This window comes from Berghia stephanieae, chromosome 3 (assembly GCF_034508935.2).
Source record: "Berghia stephanieae isolate SIO BIC M18660-M18661 chromosome 3, UCSD_Bste_1.3, whole genome shotgun sequence".
NCBI lineage: Eukaryota > Metazoa > Mollusca > Gastropoda > Nudibranchia > Aeolidiidae > Berghia > Berghia stephanieae.
The window spans coordinates 46,674,367-46,692,539 of record NC_088362.1 but is presented as its reverse complement, the minus strand read 5'-3'; the positions used below and the strand labels follow the sequence as shown (position 1 = coordinate 46,692,539).

The window sequence follows — 18,173 nt, the reverse complement described above, 5'->3', positions numbered from 1 at the left end:
CTTTTATAAAGAAAAAGAAGATGAATAGCCGAGGCGTCTACATTAAAAATCACAACAATATATTATGCGTCTGTGGAAAAAAAAAATAAATAAAAAAGAATAACGCGAGATATCGACATGTCATACAAAGGAACATGGTTCGTATTCGTGGAATCTATTTTTTCCGTTAATCCTTTTTTTAAAATGTAAGCAGTATAACGCAGTATCCACTAAACGTGCTCAAAGTCCTTTATAAGGGTTCCCTGACCATAAGCAACGCTTAACATGTAGGACAAGATATGATGCATGTTAGGCGATATTGCAATTTTCCCGACGGAGACAACGCTGTTAGCGGCCAAGTACTCATTTTACACCTGAATACTGTTAGAATCCTAATACTCACACCTTCTTCCATGCTGTCAACAATCAGAAACAATTAGAACCAGCTACATCACTTATGTGAAAGAGAATATTGATGAGATATTTTCACCCATTTGGCTGTCTGTAAACAAGGAATTGGGTTACGTCAACTGCATTCTATCGATATAATCAGAATATTTACACATCATTCTTGTTATCGTCCACTTGTTTCTTTGAGGAACGAGAGTATAGTTTGTAGGCGTTTGTCCCCATCATCTCCTTCTCAAAAAGTTCTTCAAATATTTCAGATTGAGCAACGGTGAAATGGTTTTTCCAGTCCCCGACTTTACCTGAATATTGGGGAAAAAACCAAAACAAAATATGTGAAATATTATGATTAAATAAGTAGTTGAGCGTAAGAAAGTGGATTGAAATTGAAAGGTTGAAGAAATCTGCCCTCAACGTTGATAATCAGGCACTGCTCAATTCGCATATATATATATATATATATATATATATATATATATATATATATATATATATATATATATATATATATATATATATATATATATAAAATATTGTATTTATATATATATATATATACAATGGGCATGTTGGAACCATAAGTAAACGACAGATATTAACCACAGGAGAGCAACATAGCACAGTGGTGGTATGGTCTTTGCTTCCTACCCAGAAAGTACCTACGCGCTGTGTCTATTCTTTAAAGGAACAATATCCTTAATCCTTGTTGATATCCTTAATACAGCAGGATAACAATTAAAATAGACGAGTGCTTGATTATAATAGCGTTTATTTTTTCGTAAATATTGCGGGTTCTCCACACACACACACACACACACACACACACACACACACACACACATGTTACAGTAAGAAAAGGTATCTAGGGAATACGAGTAACCACTGACAATTTCAGCGAATACGCGTAATCCCTGTTTCACTCGGAGATTTCACGTTATCACCGGAATAATCAGGAATTACGTGAACTCTCTGAAAAAAAAAATGGTCTCAGTAGTTACGTGTAATCCTGATCACACTTGCACACAATGCAAACATTGACTGGCATGTATAGAGTATAAAAATTGTATTGTTTAAATAGTTCGGTAAAAGATACACACACACTCTCTCTCATCATCATCATCATCATCATCATCATCATCATCATCATCTCTCTCGCTCTCACACACACACACACGCACACACACACACACACACACACCTGCTCGACGATCTAGATATAAGCATTTAAAATAACTAAAAGATGGCATATTATACCATAGACGAGGGTGAGTTACACTGAAGCCCTTCTTTAAAGCATTTACACACACACACACACAGAGAGAGAGAGAGAGAGAGAGAGAGAGAGAGAGAGAGAGAGAGAGAGAGTGAGGGTGGGGGAGAAAGAGGGAGATAAGTAAAAGGATGTATGGATGGATTGGTGTAAGAGATAAACAACTACATAGAAAAAGCCTGACCTTTTCTGTACATGATTAAGTCATCTGTGTTACTTTCAGTTTTCCTGGTTTTGGCCATTACATCAAACGTAGTTTTCTCTACGACTTCCTCCAGAAACTCCTTGTCATGTGATGCTCCAATGAAATCTGCAATCTTTGTCACATTTCCCAAAGAATCCTGAAAATTAATAGATAAATGAAGGTATCATTGTTTTACAAACAATGGAATCTTTATAAGTATGCAAACAAATATATTAATACGTACTTCCCTCCCACACACACACACAAAACATCTCTTTGGTATCTGCTCCCCCCCCCCCTTCCCCCCAATCTGCCCCTCAAGCACCACGACAATCGAGAATCGTAGTATTGACTAGAATGCTTGCTCACGGGATGCTCCAATAGAATCTGCAATCTTTTTCCCTTTCCCCAAAGTATTCTGAAAATATATAGATAGGTAAAGCTATTGTATATTTCAATCTATTGGGAAAAACTTTGAGGTCCTGATAGCTCAGTTGGTAGAGCACTCCCTTCACATGCGAGATTGATCCTGCGTGAAAGTTGAGATTTTGTCTGACCCTCTGGTCCACCCAGCAGTGATTAGGTAGCTGGGCATGTTAGATAGATTAGTGTCCTATCTAAGTGGAGGCAAGGAAGTCTTTTTGTTAGTTTTACGCTATAGAAACAAATACAAAGTCCAGCTCTATGGTTAAATATTCATTTTTGATAATTGCTATTTACAGTTCACAGCTTCTAGCAGCTTACCATCACTTAAGACAATCGAATCATTTGTCAAGCCTGTGTGTATTTTTTAAGGACAAGAATGTGAGTAAAGATCAGCAAAATGTATTTGAATCTTTATATAGCGCGTATATAATCCGTATACTCCAGACCTGTCCAAAGTACAAGACAGCAAGATTTTTGGCCTGGTACCACACATCTGCAGGCAGCAGCTTCTAATGGTGCTCACACTACTGTGTCATGACGATCGACCCAATCCGCACATTCTTTACCGCGCTCGTGCACCGTCGCAAACCTGCCCGGAAGCTTCGTCACAACACACCGTTCAACTAGATGCTCTGTGGTTTCGGGTTCGTTCCTACATCAGGTACATGTTGGACAGTGGAAAGTCCCCAGAGGTCAAACTGTATGGGCAGCTCCTGACAGAGCTGATAGAGACAACGGCGACAACAAGACGTGGAACGAAGGAGAAGAAGGCGATATAGCGCATTTTTACAAATTCACCACATACAATGCGCTTCAAAATGCGCAATGCTTCATTTATTCCCCAATACGGTCTTATGGAACCACATATATGACAAATTGCGACACCTGTCCTGTATTTGATTCGAAATTGACTTCAGATAGGAAGTGCAGGCATAATAATAATAATAATAATAATAATAATAATAATAATAATAATAATAATAATAATAATAATAATAATAATAATAATATAAAAATAATAATAAAATAATAATAATAATAATAATAATAATAATAATAATAATAATAAATAATAATAATAATAATAATAATAATAATAATAATAATAATAATAATAATAATAATAATAATAATAATAACACCAAACATCTCAAAGCGCTTTACAGATAATGAATTGGGTTACGAAAATATGTCAAAATGAAATATTGAATAAAAATACAAATTGCTTTAATATACAAACATTACAATTTGCATGGTGTAAAATGAATTTTGAAAAACTGGGCCATATACAGAACATTTCCAATTCCCACAGTGGATTTCCACTGCAATGCACTCTTTCTGTTCTAACTATCTGCCTACAGCAGTCGATTAGTGGGAAACTTTGTGTAAAGTTCCTTATTCAAGGACGTAGGTAGCAGGTAGATTTATGGTGTAAAATACCGCATCCTATGGTGTAATTTAATGTTTGCTCTAAAATCTTCGACCAAAGTGTAGATGCTGTTTTTACACATAACACTGTACGTTTGAATTCCGTTGTTGGCAATCGACCTTCAATTTTTACTTTCTTTTTTTTTTTTCCTTCTTTTTGGTCATTTCCATAAAGATAAAGGTCACAAAGGTGTCAGTTTCAGCGTGCTTCTTTCACGCCTACCTCATTTGCATAAGCACTGAAGGACGGCTAGACACTTTTTAAGAATTTGACCTGAAGGACGAATAGACACTCAGTAAAAATAAATTAATTTTTATCACTGTAAATGACAATATCACTAAATATAAATATTCCACAATTTTTACGAGTTTGAATTATAGTCAGTTTTTACGTGCAGTAATGTAACAGATGTCTCTCGTTGCCATTCCAAGAAAATTATAGATAATGAATGAAATTACAAATCAATGGCCACTCCCCCTACCCCCTCCCTTGAATCTATGGATAGATAGATAATTAAGCGACCCACCTCTTGCAGGCTTTCGTACGACAGCACAAGGAAAGGGTGGTTAGGGTGTTCTTGGATGTATTTCTCCCATCCTTTGGAATGGTCAAACCACGAGCCGTAGTCCACTGAAAGGGAGTGGGGAAGGTAAGGGAAGGGGGGGGGGGGCGGAAAGTAGGGAGGGGGTAAAACACACATTATGATGGGTAAGCAGCCTAAATATGTGACCCCCAGTCTGAAAACAGTATTGTCTCTTAATGGTTTTGATGCTCGGGATAAATGTTATAGTCAAAAATATAGTACAGTACTCGTTGGATTATAGCACGCTGAATTCCAGCACGCTATGCAATGCGGTACTCTGAAGGTGGGTGACTGGATTTTATCTATATTCAATAACGCCAGGAAATACTGGATTTCCTCAAACCGCCTCTTAACTGGACATGGCAGAACTGCATCAAATATGTGCAGATGGAAACTTGGAAACAGTGATACCTGCCAGAAATGTCAGGCAGCCCCAGAGACTAGCGATCACATCGTCCTCCACTGTCCAGTCACTAAACTTGAAGGTGGCTACGAAACCATCCTTAGGGCGGAGGAAGACTTTAGAAGCTGGGTTGAAGAAATACATTTGGTGGTGTAGCCATACGCTACTACTATCTATATTATAATAAGTCATTACCTCCCATGAAAATCGGATTTCGGCACGCTGGGATTCTAGAAGGCTTTTAAGATTCTCACGAGAGCATGCTAGAATCCAGCAAGAACTGTTTTTGGGGTACTTTTAATATTATATGGCAGATTATAAAAATATAGTTTCGTTCAGTGCTTAAACCCATAATTTCATATTCCCAATCATTTTAACTGTACTATCGCGTTTTAGCAGGAGCTTCTAATGGTGCTCACACTACTAGGTTATGACGATCGACCCAATCAGCAAATTCTTCGCCTCATTCGTGCACCGTCGCAAACCCGCCCGCCCGGAAGCTTCGTCACAACACACCGTTCAACTAGATGCTCTGCGGTTTCGGGTTCTTTCCCACATAGGCTACATGAGAATCATTTTAATCGATCAATATTTGAAAGAAAAAAAAAAAAAAAAAAAAAAAAAAAAAAACCCCTGAGCTTTAATATAGAGCAATATCCACTAAACGTGTTCAAAGCGCTTTACTAGAGGTCCCAGGCCAAAGGCAACACATAACATGTAGAACGAGACATGACACTTGTTAGACGATATTACACTTTTTTTTGGACTGAGACAACGCTGTTAACGGCAAGGTATTCATTTAACACTCAAGTATGGTGAGAGAATGTGAGTAAAAGGCCTATTCTAAGGACTCAACCTTCGCAGAGCGAGGCTCGATCCCAGAACCTTCCGATCCGAAAGCGAGTGTCATACCACTAGACTAAATTATACATATATGCACAAGGGCGAGTTTTCTGGGCAAGATTTTTTAAAAAATGTGTTTGTTTTTCAGAGAAGGAAGGACTGAAACGGATTGAATATTCGAATACAAATGCAAATTAATTCAACCTTTTAGATAGAAAGCATAAAACGGAAGGGGGTGCCGGAAGCCGGTGATCGTGAAAATACTAACGAAAGAGTGAAAAGCCTTGATTTTATATTAACATAATCAAACATAAATTAAGTATAAGACTCCTGAATGGATTGTATACTGCTTTAATAATGATCTCCCTTATGAAGAATGAGATATATTACAAATTTAAATGAAAATCTCATGCTCTGACCATGAAATAATAATAATGATAATAATAATATTAATAATAATAATAATAATGATAATAATAATAATAATAATAATAATAATAATAATAATAATAATAATAATAATATAATAATAATAATAATAATAATAATAATAATGAATTTATATAGCGCCTAAACACCCACGTTAACCGTGCTCTGCGGCGCTTTACATAATAATTATGTCTAAAATACAAACAAAACAACATTGAAAATCACGACACTACATAATAAGCATGAATACAGAAACAAAATCTAAGCAACATCTATTTCATAAATAATAAGCCTTGCAATCCTGATTACTCACATTTTCCTTCAAGAAATAGTGGCAGATAATCGTTCCATTCTCCTTCGTAGTCATAAAATTGCGTCAGTTTTTTGTGATGGTTGAAATAGCTGGTAACGATATCTCTAGGGTCACGGGTCACGTAGATAATTTTAGCCTTTTTCCGTAGAAAATCCGGAGACAAAGCATCAGCGTGGTAATGTGTATTGATGTTTCTAGGAGAGCCTGAAGGGAGTCCGTTTATAAAATCTCGAGCTACTTCTTCTAACATGTAAGCGTCTTTCTCGACTGTTGGGAGGTTTGTTGTACCAGCGAGTAGAAATCGAATTATCTCAAAAACCCAATGCGTTCCTGAAATGAAAATGTATTTATGAATCTAATTATGGGGATGGGGGGGGGGGGGGGGGGTTAAGGCATTGCAGTGTGATTCAGAGGGTCCCGGGTTCGAGCCCCGCTTCAGACGCATTCGTTTTTTTCCCTTAGTAACCCCCAATTTGCTCACTTGGACAACATGGGTGAGTCCTGTCGACATCAAACATCCTGTTGATGGATTATCTATATTCCTTCTTGGAATGCATAGGCGACGGGATCTTATGATGCCGTTACGAAAGGACTTAAGGAGAGTAAGGAGGGGACTAGTTTTATAGTGCCAAATGCAATATATAAAAAAAACCCCAGCACATTTTAACCCTCTATCTCCTTACCAACCATAGGAAAATCGTCACATTCGTTCGGATGTAACAAACAATTTTCTTATTCTGATTTCTTTAGTACATCACAACATTTAAAAAAAAAAAAAGAAATAAAAAAAAAAAAAAAAAAAAAAAAAAACAACAACAAAAAAAAAACAAACAAACAAAAAGAAACAAAAACAAAAAAACAAATATTATTGTTATATGTTTAAAAACTGGCCACTGACTTGTAGAGTTAATTTTGATGAACGATATTATGTGTAGACTTTCTTTAAAAATTTGAGCTTTTATATAGCGCAGTGCTCAGAGCGCATTACAAGGGTTCCCTGACCAGCAGCAACATGTAACATGTAGAACGAGACATGACGCCAATTAGGCGATATTACAATTTTTTCCTAGAAAGACAACGATATTAGCGGCCAGACACTCATTTTACACCTGAGTACGGTGAGAGAATGTGAGTAAAGAGCCTTTTCCAAGGACCCAGCTATGCACCGAGCGAGAAGCGAACTCAGGACCTTCCAATCAGAAAGCGAGTGTCATAGCACAAGACCACATAGCCGCCAACGTACTTCTTGTTTTTCTGTTTGAGTAAGAAAACAATTATTCTGTGTTGGGTGGGTCTGAAGTGTCGGGGAATATTACGAAAATGGCTGGTAAGGAGAGAGTTACTAATATTTGCTCTCAATGCACTTTGCAAGAGATCCCAAGCCAACAACACTTCGCCTGTATGACAAAACAATATGACGCCTGTAGACAATTATAGGTGCCCCAACCCCTCAATACTGTACTAAGTCAGGCTGATTAAGTCAAGAAAATTTGAAAATTTAGAAAAAAAAGAAGAGGCATAGTTGTGTTGGGCTTATGTGAGGAATGAATACAATATTTAGATCACTAAAAACCAAGATTTCTACTACTGTTACTACTACTACTACTACTACTACTACTACTACTACTACTACTACTACTAACTACTACTACTACTACTAACTATACTACTACTACTACTACTACTACTACTACTACTACTACTACTACTACTACTACTACTACTACTACTACTACTACTACTACTACTACTAACACTACTACTACTACTAACTACTACTACTACTACTACTACTACTACTTACTACTACTACTATACTACTCACTACTACTACACTACTACTACTACTACTACTACTACTACTACTACTACTACTACTACTACTACTACTACTACTACTATAATCAATTTCACTTTTCTTCTATTTTTTTTTTTTACTAAACTTGTTTAATCGATCAATATTTGAAGGTCAACTTTTCTGGCCAAATTCTAAAAATGTTCTTCTCAATGTTTCATTTACTTTCTCAACATAAAACATTCGTCCTCGCCTGTAGCCGAATACTCTTCAAAGCCTGGATCCAGAGAGGTAATGCTTTCAAAATTCATTAACACAACACCAGGGCCAGATTTTTGCGATCGTGGCCACCCTATCTAATAACCGACTAGTCTTGAAACTGCTTCAAGGCCAAACGTCGTTCTTCTCGGCTACCTAGGTCATGTGACTTGCCTGCTTTGGGATAAGTCACAAGTAAGATATCATTAGGCCTGGCGTCCATTTCCGTGACGTGTTTTAGGGAGTCTAGAGGAAAGGAGGGATATAAACGTCCGTTCATTTCACAGAATCGGATGGTATTGCCGCCTTTGTCTTTCTGATACACGATAGACATCTTGTATGGTGGATGTTATAAAGAAGATATTTCTGAAAAGCAAGAAAAAAAAAATAGAAGTTAATACTGAAGTCGCCATTATTAATATGTAAGCTGTAGCTTCATTTAGCCCAAGTGCTATCCGCACATTTAGTATAGTATGTTTGTTATCAAGAGGAAGAGAAGGACACATAGATATAATGCTTGGGCAGGGTGTTATCCCAAATTCGTGTCCCTCTTCCTCACACACTTTCTCCCTTTCTTCATCCACCACTTCCACTTACCAGTTTAAATAATTAATGTTGTTTCGTTTACTTCAATAATTGATCTCTGCTGCTCTCACTTTCAACTGCTTTTGGAGAAAGTTAAATTGATTTTACAATAGGGTTCAATGGTCGTGACGTCACTTCCCTCGTAATGATGCATAGTAAGTTAGTAACTGGTTCTAAACTATCGGAACAATGACGGACGCCCTTAGGAAATATTTCTCCGACGAGCATAAAAGTACATCCAGAGGAGAAGAACATTATAAATCTGATCATGTTTTGACTTTTCTACATTCTGATCACATGACATGTGAAAAAATTCTAGCATGAAGAATAAAAACTACCGATTTTCTGTGTTTAGAACCAAGCTGCTCGTTACCGGGTGGATGTGACATCATACTTTTGAATCCTATTACGCGATGGATGCATCTTTCTGTGACTGGACCTTGTTTTCTTTTGAAAAAAATAATCTATTACTTTATCTATTTACGATCAGCGGTCCCGGTGTTGCTCCGGGATGATTGTCGACAATGTCATACTTCAGTCTCGTGACCTAGGTAGCCGAGAAGAACGACGTTATGTCTTGTAGCAGTTTCAAGACTTGTGTGCGGCTATGTGGTCTAGTGGTATGACACTCGCTTTCGGATCGGAAGGTCCTGGGTTCGAGCCTCGCTCGGCGCATAGTTGAGTCCTTGGAGAAGGCTCTTTACTCACATTATCTCACCGTACTCAGGTGTACAATGAGTACCTGACCTTTAACAGCGTTGTCTCTGTCCGAAAAAAAATTGTATCAGGCGCCTAACAGGCGTCATGTGCGGTCATAAATGTTAAATGTTGCTGTTGGCCAGGGTCCCCTTGTAAAGCGCTTTGAGCACATTTAGTGGATATTGCGCTATATAAAAAAGCTCAATTTAATTTAAAATAATATCTATTTTTTTTGACATTCAGTATAGTTCTTTGATGTTTTATATAAAAGAGTATTATTGTTCAACTTTACAAATTCGTTGCAAGTATTTTGCAAACTAGATCTTATCTTATCTTACTAAAGGCTTAATTCAGGAATTATCTTTTAAATGCCTTATACAATAGTTTATCATTTCGGAATCTCATATAAATTGCATTGTGTCATTCACAGACAGTTTTACACAACTTTGAATGTAAGGAAATTATATCGATACGGCAATGTAAAATCGAAAAATACTATAATAGAATACTGGTTATTGATAATTGATCATGATCGGATGAATCATAAATATACAAAGTTCATAGTACAATGAAGTATTAATGACAAAAATAATAATGAAAGCAACAACGATAATAATCATACATACGTCTCTGATAAATTATCATGATTTAACATTTTGTCATATGCCATGCATTTTAATTGTCAACATTTACAAACCAGTCTACAAAGTCATGAAAGTAATTGAAACAATTATATCCACATGTCGCCCAAACATACTATAAATATTAGAGAGATACTTTCAACCTGCAGATAAAACGAATTTTCATCAACCTTCTTCAGGCCAACTGATTCAAGACAAATGATTATCTTGAGACTGTGATAGCTTGAAATGTACTATTAGGACTAATATTACAACAACAACACAACAACAACAACAACAGCAACAACAACAACAACAACAACAACAACTACTACTACTACTACTACCACTACTACTACTACTACTACTACTATTACTACTACTACTACTACCACTACTACTACTACTACTACTACTACTACTACTACTACTACACTACTACTACTACTACTACTACTACTACTACTACACTACACTACTACACTACTACTACTACTACTACTACTACTACTACTACTACTACTACTACTACTACTACTACTACTACACTACTACTACTACTACTACTACTACTACTACTACTACTACACTACTACTACTACTACTACTACTACTACTACTACTACTACTACTACTACTACTACTACTACTACTACTACTACTACTACCACCACCCACACTACTACTACTACTACTACTACTACTACTACTACTACTACTACTACTACACTACTACTACCACTACTACTACACTACTACTACTACTACTACTACTACTACTACTACTACTACTACTACCACTACTACTACTACTACTACTACTACTACTACTACTACTACTACTACTACTACTACTACTACTACTACTACTACTACTACTACTACTACTACTACTACTACTACTACTACTACTACTACTACTACTACTACTACTATGTGTGGCTATGTGGTATTGAGGTATGACACTCGCCTTCGGATCAGAAGGTCCTGGGTTCGAGTCCTAGTTTAGTCCTTGGAAAAACCTTTTCTCTCAACATGTAATTTCGCCTAACAGGCTTCACGTCTCAGAAAACACGTTTAGTGTTGACGTTTGCTAGGGAGCCCTTGTAAAGCGCTTTAAGCGCATTTTGTGGATATAGCGCTATGTAAATGCTCGTGTCTTTTTGTTTGTTCTTTCTCTTACTATTACAACTACTACCTATTACAACCACTATTGCCACAAGCGCGTTATATGCGATTTCGTATATATCCCCAATATACGGAAATAATGGATTTTATAAGCTTTATAATCACGCAGTGATAAATAATGTTATCCGCTTAACTAATCGTCAGTTTAATAGCTAGATAGTGTGTCCGATGTTATGTGTTGAAATCTGACGACACGCTTTTTATGCCAGAAATGTTCACGTTTAGTTCTAGAAATAAAGTTTTAGAGATGAATTTTTATTTTTTTAAAGTTTGAGGTTTGAAATATTGATTGTAATTTTTTTATTAATCGATATTGACGCCATTTTTCTTTAGGCCATCATGAAAAAAGTTTTTTATCAAAAATACAGTAGTGTTGCGTGTGTGTAAATCAACTTTGAACTTGAAATGAATTGTTTGTATGTTCGCGCGTGTGCACGTTTGTGTGTGTGTGTGTGTATGGATACGAGTGTGTATAATATGTAGTTGTCGCATGGGTATTGACCGACATGTAATTATTTGCAGGTCTGATAAGCCAAATTGTTATGGAATCATTTGTTGTAATGAAAATACTATCATACTAATGTCAAATATTATCCACTATCCAATAATGTTAAATCAATCCCATAATGCTAATTTGTGTAACTAGGTATTGACGCAATGCGTATAATAAAAATACTCACCAATTCTGTCAGCCAGATCAAAGTAGTAACACAGAATTGTAATATGTATAATATTATGTAACCTTAAACAGTTTAACATGAAACTCTGATAATGTTGTTGAGATATTTTAGTGAGAACTCATCACCCACTGGCAGTATAAAAACAATAACAAAAAGCTAGGTGACGTCAAATTCATTTTATCGATATGGCGCTAAAAATAATCAAAATATCAAAATATCCATTTTTACAGCGTAAAACTAGTATCTATACAAATCTAAATTATAAAATTATGTGATCATAAATTTCCCTTCAACAAGAACGTAATTTCGATCACATCATTATACAACAAACAACAAAAGAATATACGAGGTTAAAACAAACAATTGAAAATCAACGCAGATCTGAAAATCCGTGTGATCGCTACGCGTATCAGACCAAAGTGAGTTTATATCTATGGTCAACCTATGTTTTAAAACTATTTATTGAATAAATATACATCGTAACAGATGGCATGATGGTAACATAGTATTGAATTTTACAACTCGGTCAGTGTGTTGCATAAGATGATACACAAAACAGCCCGACATAATTATATATACAAAAAATAGGGTTGGGGGATGTGATGTAGTTTTTAATGTGGAGGTAAATTTTTTATTTAAGAAAATTTTATGTAATAATTCTCCAAACCATGCGAGAGTTGTACATAGGTTGTCAGCTTCTGCACTCACAGAATCGCCCTATTAATTAAAATTGAATTAATAGAGGTCTGCAAATCTTATGATTTCTCCGTTACACATAACATGAAAATATTAAACAGCAATGATTAATAACTCGTATAGCTGTCTAAGGATATAACCTTCACAATACAATTAGTAATGAATAAAACAAGTTCCAGTCCCACTTATAATTGACCATAAAATTAAGTCAGATTTATTCTGTTTTAAATAGTATGGTACGTATTTACATGTTTGTTATTTTATGTTTATTTTTCATCATTGGGCACTAGCAAAAAATAAAACCCCACAATATTTTCTTATTGTTGTAACTCTTAGCTTGGTGGCAGCTGAGGTCTTGGTTGTAGGGGTGCCGTTTGATGTAAAGGTAGGAGGTTGGACTGCTCTTCCTATGTCCATACTAGGAATGGATTGAAATCTCTTATTAATGAATACCACACCACTGAACAGGATAAAATCACGTCTGTACTTGTAAGATCATTCTGTAGAAGAGCGTGTATCGTTGTAAGGCGCATGTTTTTATGGCGCTCGCGCCTCCTGTTCATTCCCATATGGGTCTTTGTTTTGAAGATAGGGTGGTGGGGGCGTGTCTTCCAGATCTTCACATTTAATTTTACGTTGTCCAGTATGGACTAAGTGTGAGAGACGAAGGTAGATTAGGGTTATATCTCATATTGGTGTGGAATTTGCATCCTTCGACAGGGAGTAATAGGCTTCAACAGTCGCGACGTCACTTCCCTCGTAATGACGCATAGTAACTTAGTAATTGGTTCTAAACCATCGGGACAATAGTGGACGCCCTTAAAAATATTTCTCCGACGAGCATAAAAGTGTATCCGGAGGAGAAACACATTATAAATCTGATCATGTTTTGACTTTTATACATTTTAATCACATGACATGTGAAAAAGTTCTAGCCAGCATGAAGAATAAATAGTACCAATTTTCTTTGTTTAGAACCAAGCTGTTCGTTGCTGGGCGGACGTGGCATCAGACTATTGAATCCAATTGCGTGTCAACTCAGTTGTTGGTGGTTGACGTTGACCGGTAAAATGCCAAATCGATATTTTTCACTTATAGCATGGGGCAAGTTTGCACCGTACAGCCCGTGTTAAATTTTTGTCAACGAGCACAGAATTACTGGCAAATCTAAAAACTATAAAACTATTTTAAACAGAGTGATATTCGAGTATCTTGTAAACATATTTTTCATTAAAGGCTATTCTATCAACCGTTCACTCACATGATTTTGATTATCTAGAAAATCTGCTAGGGCATAATGATCGGTCATTTAATGTTGGTAATCGCCATCTGGCCGCACGAATGCCAGATTAATTTGTGCACATTAACAGATCGTTGATGGCTCAAAAGATTCATCTCCACTTGTGTTAATTTCCACAATACAGTAGTATAACTATTAAAATAGTCGAGCGATTGTTCGTAACAGCCTTTATTTCCCGCAAACATAGATGAGATGGATGGGGGTTGCTTAAAAAGTCGTGTCATAAGATCACATATACCATGACATAACGGTATCTTAACCATGTATTGGACTATTGTAATGATCAGATGATACGCCATTCTTCAACACATAAAACATCTCAAAGACATATTCTTTTCAATTTCGGGAGAAACACGTATTGCATTGACTGAATTTTAAGGTTAGGTAGATTCAGTTAAGGGTTGATCACTCAACACTTAATCTTTTTGCTTCTAACTGCCTTCACAGTTCACATATGGAGCACTCCCCTCATTAACGGTATTTAATAGGTTTGAGTGTAGCCATCGTTAATTTATAGCCTTTTACTAAAACCCACTCAGACCATCGCCATAGTTAACTTATAGCCTGACACTGACGAAAGATTTACGCCAAAAGATAAGTCTTTGGCTACAAAAGAAACAAATCGTGAGTTGTATTCAATAGTTCAACCAATGGAATCATTTGTTTCCTTGAGCTGTACTTACGACAACTCACCAGACGCTGCACGAACCTAAAAATGACGTCAAACTATAAGTCGTAGAGGGTTCTTGTGCCAGGCTATAAGTTAACGATGGCTACGGTTTGGGTGATTTGACAGATTTTAATTATAATATACGTCTCTAATTATTAATTATATGACTTTAATTATTAAGTAGTCTAAATTTTACTTTGACATCATATCGTCCATATTATGAATGGGCTTATGAGTTGGTAAAAACATATTGTATGGACGATTTCATAAAAAATTATAGATAGCTAATTCTGCTGGATGGATTTAATTGATTGGTCTCCGAAGTAGCGCTCTATAAATATAAACGGATAATAGAATAAGACTGATTTCGGACAAACAAAAAATCTCGACTTCATCAGGGACTGATCGTAGCCGTCGTTAACTTTTTGCCTGACACTGACCAATAAATGACGTCAAAAGACAAGTCTTTGGCCGCAAAAGAAAACAAATCGTACGTTGTATTCAATAGTTCAACCAATGGAATCACTTGTTTCCTTGAGCTCTACTAACGACAACTCACTAGGCGATCCACAAACCTAAAAATGATGTCAAACAGTAAGTCCTGGAGGGTTCTAGTGTCAGTTAACAGTGGCTACGGACCGATACCAGTGTCTTTGCTTTGACCGGCAATGGGAGTAATATATATTTAGATTCTCGTCCAACCAAGTCATCAATCACGTGTTTTGTTGCTGTCCAACGGTTGGAGATTTCTTAACAAGTTTAAACTCGCTGCTTTGTTTATGAAAGGTGTATACATATTCATGTGTCAAGCTGAACAAAATGACCAGTTGTGATTTTAGATATTTCAAAAACTGTGAACTCTTTTCACAATGTCGGTCACTTTGAACCCAATTTGCGATGTGACCAATGACCAAGAGCACATTGAAAGTAATATAGATCATCCCAATTTCCCAATTGAGACCTGTGTATGTTTACAACTTCCATAAACAAAGTAGCGTGTTTACATTAATTAAGAAATATTCAATCCTTGGACACCAACTTATCATGTGATTGATGACTTGTTGGACGAAAACCTGAATATAGATCACTCGCATTGAAAGAACAGAGGCAGATAATATGAAACTTCGGATTTTTTTTCTTGTCGTTATGATGGAGAATAAATATAATTTATTAATTTGCAAAAAAAAAAAAAAAAAAAAAAAAAAAAAAAAAACAAAAAAAAACAAAAACAACAACAACAACAACAAAAAAAAAAACAAAAAAACAAAAACAAAACAAAACAAAACAAAAACAAAACCAAGCCATGAAAGTTGGTATTTCTTTTTATTTCAATTGTACATTCTCTTTTCGGGTCTTGATTCATCCCAAAATAACACCGTATATGACCCACTGTCTCAACATCGTATTATGTCGGAATGAATTGGGCCTAACAAAAAAGGGAATTCAGACTTAAAATGATGAGAAATATCTTTTTAATTTGCAAACGAGTTTTAACAAAGTAAGAAATTACATAATTTATTCTCTACCGTGACAAATAGCAAATTACCCTGAGTGTAATATTTGTGACTGTAAGTGCGGCTATGTGGTCTAATGGTATGACACTCGCTTTCGGATCGGAAGGTCCTGGGCTCGAGCCTCGCTCGGCGCATAGTTGAGTCATTGGAAAAGCTTCTTCACTCACATTCTCTCACCGGACTCAGGTTTAAACTGAGTACCTGGCAGTTAACAGCGTTGTCTCTGTCGGGAAAAAAAATTTGTAATATCATTTAACAGGCGTCAAGTCTAGTTCTACATGTTACGTGTTTGCTGTTGGTCAGGGACCGCTTGTAAATCACTTTTAGCACGTTTAGTGAATATAGCGCTATATGAAAGCTCAAGTTGTTTTTTTTTTGTTTAAAAAAAAATCAGTTCTCACCACCCAACGTAATACCGCTTTGAGACGATGGGTCACACATTATTGATCGTTCTCATTATAAATACACAACTCGTTCAACTCCGAATAATTTACTTACTACTAATTTCACAATCCAGCAACTAGTGTCCATCAACTTATGTGTTGCGTGCGGCTGCCTGTATAGCAATGTTTCATATGCAAGCAAACAAGTGAGCTTATATACCCATAGCTTATAATACGGATAAGAAAGAAAGGGCATAATATTATCACAACCCGCCCCGTGTCGATTCACGGACTGGTCGTGCGGATGGGAGAGTAAACGGTTGGATAGTAAGCTGTTGAGCATCACAAAAAGTCATGCCTCACACTAACCAAAATAAAAACAAACAAGACAACAACAACAAAAACAAACAAGCCCCCCAACCTCCCCCCCCCCAAAAAAAAAAAACACAAACAAAATACAACAACAGAACAAACAAACAAAAAAAAAAAAAAACAAAAAAACAAATAAAACCATTACAAACCAAAAAGAATCTACAAAACCCCCAACAAAAACAAAACAAAACAAAAACAAAAAAAAAAATCAAAAAACAAAATAGAACAAAAACAAACAAAAATGTATAACCAACCAACAAAGAAAAAGGTGAATCCCTATTAGGTGCATTATGATATGCCCTTTCATTCTTATCGTTATTATGATCTATGGTATATTAAAATTTAAACTCAGTTATTTGCTTATATTTGTAATATTATTGATACACGGGCTCACTTTCTTTTAGTGATCGTAAACCGTTTTCTTTTTCTTTTCTTTTTTTTTTAGTGGTGGTATTTGTGGTGGTGGTGGTGGTGGTGGTGGTGGTGGTGGTGGTGGTGGGGGGGGGGGGGGTGATGATGATGATGATGATGGTGGTGGTGGTTGTGGTGAAGACGACGATGACGACGATGCATTCAAAGTCACTGCTGACGATGATGATGACAACGGGAATGACAAGTGTATTATGAAGACTGTTCCTCTCAGATTCATCCATCTCTACCCTCTCTCTCTCTCTCTCTCTCTCTCTCTCTCTCTCTCTCTCTCTCTCTCTCTGTGTGTGTGTCTGTCTGTCTGTCTGTCTGTCTCTCTCTCTCTCTCTCTTTCTCTCTCTCTCTCTCTCACACACACACACACACACACACACACACACACACAAACTCACTCCCTTTCTCTGCCTCTTTTCCCTCTTTCTCCATTCCTGTCCCAGCTCCAGACTCTAGATCAATTTGTATTAGGATTATCCTTGAAGACATGTCAAAACCAGAAATATTCCTAGAAGAGATTATACTATAAAACATACTTTGGTGAAAGTATTATTCTGGCGTCCACTGACTAAACACCTTTCTACATTATTACCACAAACTCAATTTCATAGATCAATCGATCAAAATGACCCCCAAATCAGATATAAAGATGTAAAAAAGTCTGTATGAAACAGTGCCAGACAAAATAGAGAGAAAAATTCAATTAAAAAAAAATCATCCCCA

General features: G+C 36.3%; 1 protein-coding gene across 2 annotated transcripts; it reads right to left on the bottom strand.

Moving 5' to 3' along the window:
- LOC144969558 (sulfotransferase 1C2-like) lies at positions 1–17,436 on the bottom strand. Of its 2 annotated transcripts, none has more exons than XM_078908699.1 (6): positions 16,771–17,436; positions 8,495–8,686; positions 6,268–6,597; positions 4,223–4,326; positions 1,842–1,998; positions 1–689 (listed from the first exon to the last, which is right to left on the bottom strand). In XM_078908699.1, exons 2-6 carry the CDS (start codon positions 8,652–8,654, stop codon positions 538–540), a joined length of 903 nt encoding a protein of 300 aa, XP_078764825.1. In that variant the 5' UTR covers positions 8,655–8,686; positions 16,771–17,436; the 3' UTR covers positions 1–537. The 2 variants fall into 2 exon arrangements, with proteins under 2 accessions (XP_078764825.1, XP_078764826.1); XM_078908700.1 differs by lacking the exon at positions 16,771–17,436 and adding an exon at positions 12,093–12,480.
- Positions 17,437–18,173: the final 737 nt, after the last annotated feature.

Bases quoted from the DNA above. Each gene is read 5' to 3' on its own strand.
- LOC144969558 (XM_078908699.1), bottom strand. From the start codon at position 8,654: ATGTCTATCGTGTATCAGAAAGACAAAGGCGGCAATACCATCCGATTC. The intron at 6,598-8,494 runs GCAAGTCACATG...TTTTCATTTCAG, and splicing joins TGTGACTTATCCCAAAGCAG to GAACGCATTGGGTTTTTGAG. The intron at 690-1,841 runs GTCAGGCTTTTT...CCCAATATTCAG, and splicing joins CTTAATCATGTACAGAAAAG to GTAAAGTCGGGGACTGGAAA.